The sequence below is a fragment of the Gekko japonicus genome, unplaced genomic scaffold (assembly GCF_001447785.1).
Source record: "Gekko japonicus isolate JY-2015 unplaced genomic scaffold, Gekko_japonicus_V1.1 scaffold1387, whole genome shotgun sequence".
Taxonomy (NCBI): Eukaryota; Metazoa; Chordata; class Lepidosauria; order Squamata; family Gekkonidae; genus Gekko; species Gekko japonicus.
In genome coordinates this window covers 317,203-323,677 of record NW_015174881.1, presented here as the reverse complement: position 1 = coordinate 323,677, position 6,475 = coordinate 317,203, and the positions used below count along the sequence as shown (strand labels likewise).

The 6,475-nt window shown below is 40.4% G+C and overlaps 1 protein-coding gene across 1 annotated transcript in view; it reads right to left on the bottom strand.

Annotated features, from left to right (window-relative positions):
* Positions 1–6,475, bottom strand: part of FOXK2 (forkhead box K2) — a 72,428-nt gene that overhangs the window by 34,737 nt on the left and 31,216 nt on the right. Inside the window, exon 2 of the mRNA XM_015424880.1 lies at positions 5,127–5,321. Coding sequence (XP_015280366.1) covers positions 5,127–5,321 — 195 coding nt within the window. The remainder of the gene's footprint in view (positions 1–5,126; positions 5,322–6,475) is intronic.

Below are 6,475 nucleotides of genomic sequence, written 5' to 3'. Positions count from 1 at the left end.
GACATTTTACATCTCTACTTATGACTGAGTAAGAGTCCTTTCTCAAAATCAAGAAGGCACAAACAGTTCAAAATATTTGGGTCTATGATTAAACACTTAAATGCAAGGTGGTAAAAGTGGGAATAGATGCGGGATGGGCGGGGTATAAATATAATAAATAAATAAATAAATAAATAAATAAAATTGGTTAGGTAGACACATGCAAGCAGAAGACTGCAGCTGCATCCTGAAAATGAAAGACATCTTGGCAAAAACCCTGAGAAGCTCTGAAAAGGCAAAATGTGGAGGGCTGGTTGAATAGCAAGGGAGAGAAATTCTATATATTCATTTTCAATGCCTTGCGTGCATCTTCCTTCATAGCTGTATGACTGCTAAGAGGCAGGGTTTCCAATGTTTCCATGTTTAACTCTTTATCAAATATGGGTGTGGTTTTTGCTGTGTATTTTATTTTGATGTTGCAGCTTGTTCAATCCCTAAGATGACTTTAGAAGACCAGCTTGGAGTAAGTACTGGGAAATACAGGCAGAAATTGGCACTATGGTTGTATCCAACTGCAATTGCATGTAATTAACTACATTGACTGGAAGGACTCCAAATGTGTGCAACACAGCACACGACTGCATCCTTAAGAAAGCTAGCATTTGTTTAAGATCTGGAGATAGTGGTATCACAAGATTCACCAATACTGGACATTATTAACTAAACAGCAGCCACAATATTAGAACTCTTAAATCCTTTTTGGTTAAAAGGCTAGGGTAGTAAGAGCAACAGAACAATCCTAACAGTCTATTTCAAAAAGACAAGTTATCCAAGTAACATGCACAAAGGATGTTTTTATACTATGCACTGAATTGTATTTGTAGCATTGTAGCAATGTTTGTCATGAGACCAAAGAAATTGTAAGATGTTGATGCTAAGTCTGTAGATGAAAATAATGACGACTGAAGTTTGTTTCCTGCTCCTTACCAGTAACACACTGGATCAGGATATGAACAATGACCTAATCAATTTAACTTCAGGCAGGTAGATTATATAGTAAAAACTTTGTTTTCTGGCATCACCTAGAGGGAAAGCTTCTCCCACTCAAACACCATACCCCTTCCATTCCCACCACTCCAACTAAACTTGATGCCTCCAGCCATTGTTGGGCTTCTCTGACACACAGTGTAGCCAAGTGGTGTCATCCTTGGATGTCTCCCATCTCCCTCAGCCTGTTTTAAGCTGTTGGGAGTCAGTTTTAGCAGAGGACTTTTGGGCATCTGGTCTGCTTGCCTGTCTGCTGCATAGGATGGCTCTGTGACTCAGGGAAACCAGGCATGGGGGCTGTTGCACGGCATTCCCAGTAGGGCTGGGTTTGGTTGCTGTAGATTCCCCAGATAGGATGCTAGGCATAGCAATAAGCTTGAGTATCTGTCATTTAACAGGCATAGGCAGGCAAGCCAGACACAAAGTCCAGAGTTCAGTCCCAGAAGTCCACAAGCCAAAAGTCCACAAGCCAGAGGGTCATTACCAGAAGAGGTGAAGCAGAGAGCATAATCAAGAGGTCCAAGTGTCATCCACAGAGTCACAAAGTCAAAGATCCAAGCCAGTCCAAGCAAAGTCAGGACTTGTGGTCACAGAGTCCAACAGAATGACTTGTTGCTTCGACAACATGCAGGATCCCAGCACTGGGTTTTATAGGTACTTCCTAACAAGCCCTTGTTAGCAGCCAACTGCTTAGGAGTACTGCTGCAACTACTCCAGGCTGTCATCAGCAAGCAGCTGGCAATGGGCCAGGAGACGTGCACTCTGCCTTCTTGCTTGCAGCTCTCTTATAAGTTTCTGTCTCTGGCACTCTAAGGGTGGAGGGGAGCCTGGTGGTCTGGTCTTAATGACTTGAGTCTCACCTGCTGCATCAGACCTGGGTGGTGGCTCTGGATCAGCTGTTGGTCAGTCTTGGTCAGCCTGCAGCTCATCAGCCTGTTTGCTGGCTTCTGCCGACTCAGAGCCAGCCATGCATGGCTCTCCTTCTCCTGAGGACTTCATGCTGAGCTCAGGCTGACTCACAATAGTATCTAGCAAATCTGATCAACCAGCAGCCCTTATTCCCCATGAGTGCTGGATAACAAAGCTTTTACTATATTGATAGTTACCTGTCCATAGCATGAGCTGGATCCAAAGGACCATAAGAAATGCATGGTTTGTAGGATGGCTATCCCCTCCCCCCACAGCTGTAGCTCACTGCACTCTTAGGAGGCTGAAAAATCTACAGTGAGAAGGAACTGGCAAAAACTGTGCTCTTCTCTTCTGTGGGTGGAAGGCATCTTTGGATGCAACTCCATGTTTTTATCAGATTGGATCACTAGCCTATTTCTGTACTTAAAGCCAGTACCTATCAAAATTAACCATTAAAAGTGTTCAGTTCAAAGTTGCCAATTTGAAACATTGTTCAAAATGTTGGATGCATGGCTTCTGAAATGTACTGCAACAACTTTATAAAAGGGAAAAATTGTGAAAGTCATTTACCAAGCCAAACAGCTAGATAACGAATGTGAAGTTCTCAAAACATTACTGCTAACCTTACAAGGTTTATGAAACTTTTTTCTGAATTAGTAACAAATTTGCAGTGTGCATGTAGTGAGCAGATAGATGTTGTTCCATTCTCTATCTGGTTTTCAACAAAAAATGGGTGCTCGATAAGGCTGTCATCCAATTAAGAGGAATTATTTATATGAGTTTTTAATATTAAAAACTGTATACAACTAAAACAATACTTGTGAAAGAACACAGTATTTGTAGATAAGATGTTGTAAAAGAGAGCACTTTAGAATAAGCATCCCTCCCTAGAAGAGCAGGGAATGCTTCTTTGACATTGACAGCTATAGCCTATAGTTTTTAAGTACTTACTTTACATATCTGTGTGTTGTTGTTGTTTTAGAAAAGTTAACGTTACCCAATGATTAGAGGCGCTTTTGTGGTCAACTGAAATAAATTCAGTTAAGTTACAGAGATTCAATAACACTTACACAATTCCATTCACAACTAGCACTGAGAAAAAGGCTTTAGGGAAGAACTGTAAAAGTCAGATCTACATACAAGTAAGAAAATTATAACTACTTAGTTTTATGGCTCAGACAGAAAAAGTTCAGTCCCACTACGTGCTCTGAGACCCTTTTGGGGCATTAAGTGGAATATAAATACATGAAGTAAAAGTGCATGGGAAAATTATTATCTCTAAATTGTCCTCTGCTTTATTCATATAAGCCTACAGGATAATATTCAGAAGTTCTACTCACTTCTCCCTGGAGAAAGCTGTATATGGTTACAATTGCTTCCCTTGAGATATGCTGTTTATCTTTTGTTCAGGTAGGAAGGGACACTGATAAAATGGTAGAATGTTTGTTTTGCTACCAAGAATCACCAATGCAGCTTTTTAAACCAGAAAAGGCTGGGTATGCTTGACCAAGTAATTAATGCTGCTATTTTATTATCTTATTAAAACTTCCAACAGGTGATAAAACATGCACAAAGGAGTAATTTAAAGAAAACTCCAGAGCTCTGGACGGTATATTTCCATTCCTCATGTCATACTGTATACCAGTCCAGTTCACAGGCAGTGTTGCGGGGGGGGGGGGGGGCATGAGCAACTACAAAAGGAGGGAGGAGAGCTAAAAGACCCCCAGATGTATAGAGACTCTGTACATGTAGCCTCCAGATCCTGGCCCTTGATCATACTCTCCAATCTCTAATTCTTTTAAAAAGTAATAACTGCCACCAGTTTTATAACCCCCATACTGGGGACAACAAAACAACAATAGTAGTACAATTACTGAGATGTCATTTCTTCTGCAAAAGTTTCAATCTCTGGGTTTAAATATCACATTTTTTTCATTAAACAACTGTGATATCTACATGTCTTCAAACAAAACCTTAGCTCAGTTCATAGTTTTTCATTTTTTTAAATGCAGCTATATTAGTAGGAAGCAATTAGATCTTGAGCGTGACTATTCTGGCCACCTCAGTTATTTTGAAATTGCTGTCCAGTAGGTTTTCATATAGTACAAAAGTGATTTCAGTGAACTGCAATTAGCAAACTTGTCAATTTAAATGGCTCATACAGAAATACACTCATTTTCCCCAGGGGCAACTTTCCTTTTAAGAACACTCAAGCGTTTTTTAAAAACCTCATGCCTTTATCTCGAAGTATTTTAGGGTAAGACTCATTAACAAAAAAGCTACTTGCCAAATCTTGTAGTAAAGCACACCATAAAAAGGAGCTCATATCCCAGTATTTGCAGCAATGCTATCATATTTTGTTTCTACCACCTCTAGATGCAGGTGTGACTCATAAGGCTCACCAGTGATCTTTAAGCATGTGATTTTCTTACAGAAATATTACAATAAGTTCAGCCTGGTAATCTTTTCCCCTTAGAAACAAATCAGATCAAAGGATGCCTTCTATTTTACTTTCTATTTATAGCACTATTTTGAGCCTGCATTACAGAAGGGGAAAAAAAAGAATCTACAAATTCAACTATTCCTAAACTCATTCTAATGCGCCCAAGAATCCTAGCAAGTTGGAACACCTGGAGTTCAAGCCTTACAATACTCACAAAACTGCAGCAGCTCCATCCCTTTATCTGCCAAGTCTGTCCCAATTATACAGTGTTGGTGAGGACATCCACTTTCTGCAGCAAAGGGGCACACTGATAGGAAGTGTTAAGCCCACTAACTAATCTAGCATTTACCTTTTCACATCTCTCAAAGTTACTTGTCTCTCCCTCAGAGTCTCATATAAGAATTGAGGCTGACTGATAGAAAAGCAATTGCATAGAATAGGGTAGGTGGGCAGGTATCTGGGGGGAAGGTCAAGATCCCTTCACCAAGTGCCCCTTTTGCACTTTAAAAAATAGAGTCACTCCACTAAATGCACTTATAAACAAGTCTGTCACTATCACGTCTAGTTTACCCCTGAATAATCTTAGTATGGTAAATGTAAGACTAAACTCTAGGAAGATCAGGTAGCCGCTGAGAACATACAAGGCTGTAATTTACCCTGAGGAAGAGCTGAGCCACAAGTGGTTCAATTTCAGATGAAATGCAACAGTACTATATTAATACTGCAAGCAGAATTATGGTCTAAATACCTGATGGTTCCTGTGGGAGAAGGTAGAGGGCTGATCAGGTGAGCCATGTTGTCCGGAATGTTTATTGTTAGAGGAGAGATCTGGGGTTGCACAGGTTTCACTGGGGACTGTGGGGACTCCTGTTTTTCTCTTTTTTCATTGGATAAAGCTGTAAATGTTATCTTGATGTTTGTGCTGGGAAACCTGAATGTACACCTGGAAAAAAATGCACACATTAAATGGAAGGGCATGCAATGATATTTGTATAATTTTATAAACTGCTTTATCATAATCAAAAGTGAACCAAATTTTAAGTATGATCTGCAATTGTCATGACGCACATGACCATTTACATTTCCATTAAGACAAAAATCAAGAATCATTGCACTACCACAGCAGTGACAAAATTCCATGAAGGTCTATGGTACCATGCACATAACCTATAAATAATCTATACAAAATCCATTTATATTAATGACTACAACCCACCCATCAGTTTTTTGAAGATTACCTCAATCTCAAAAACTGACTTCAAACTAAACAATTTTTTATAAAATATCCAGTTTGGCAATATCCAACCACCAAGTACAGTATCTGTGGTAACAAGAAAGAGCAATAGCTGAATGACCGAGAAAAACAAGACAAGTTGCCCAGAAAAGTCTACTCTTTAATTCCTGCCACTTTGCAACATTTACAGTTTCCAAGGAAGCAAACTTAACAATTCTACATTAACCATTAATGAATCACATGCTGTTCATGTACGCAAATAAACACATACTGATAGGAGTATCTCTAAAAGTATATCTGAATTTACAAGAAAGGGCAGCCAAGATAAGATGATCAAGGGATTGAATAATTTCCTGACAGCCCTGCAGCCAGAAATTTTGGGTTGGTGAGGCAGCAGGGGAGGGGGAGGACAGAGGATGGCTACACACCTTTCCTGAACTCCAAACAGTGATTTCGCTGCTTTGAGTTCAGGCATGGTTAGCCCCCACTTGAAAAACACCATTTAAAGGGAACCTGCAAGGGAAAGAAGCAGCCGCACGCAGCTCCCACTTGAAAACCCCCATTTAAAGGGTTGCTGCAAGATTTAAAAGGCCCTCCAGCTTATCGACGGGCCATGTGCTCCTGTCAATCAGCTGGAGGGCCCTTTATATGTCACGGGAGGGGGAAGGGAGGGGGGAGAAGGGCAGCAGCTGTTGTGGGGCATGTCCAACATTTGAGGGGGCGGAGCCCTGAAATGCCCCATTGTAGCTACGGGACTGCTTCTTGACACAAAAAAAAGTCTACAACATTAGGAACTTTCTGGAAGAAGAAAGATAGCTCAAGCAGGACAATGCAAAGAAATCTGTCTCCTAGAACTCAAGATC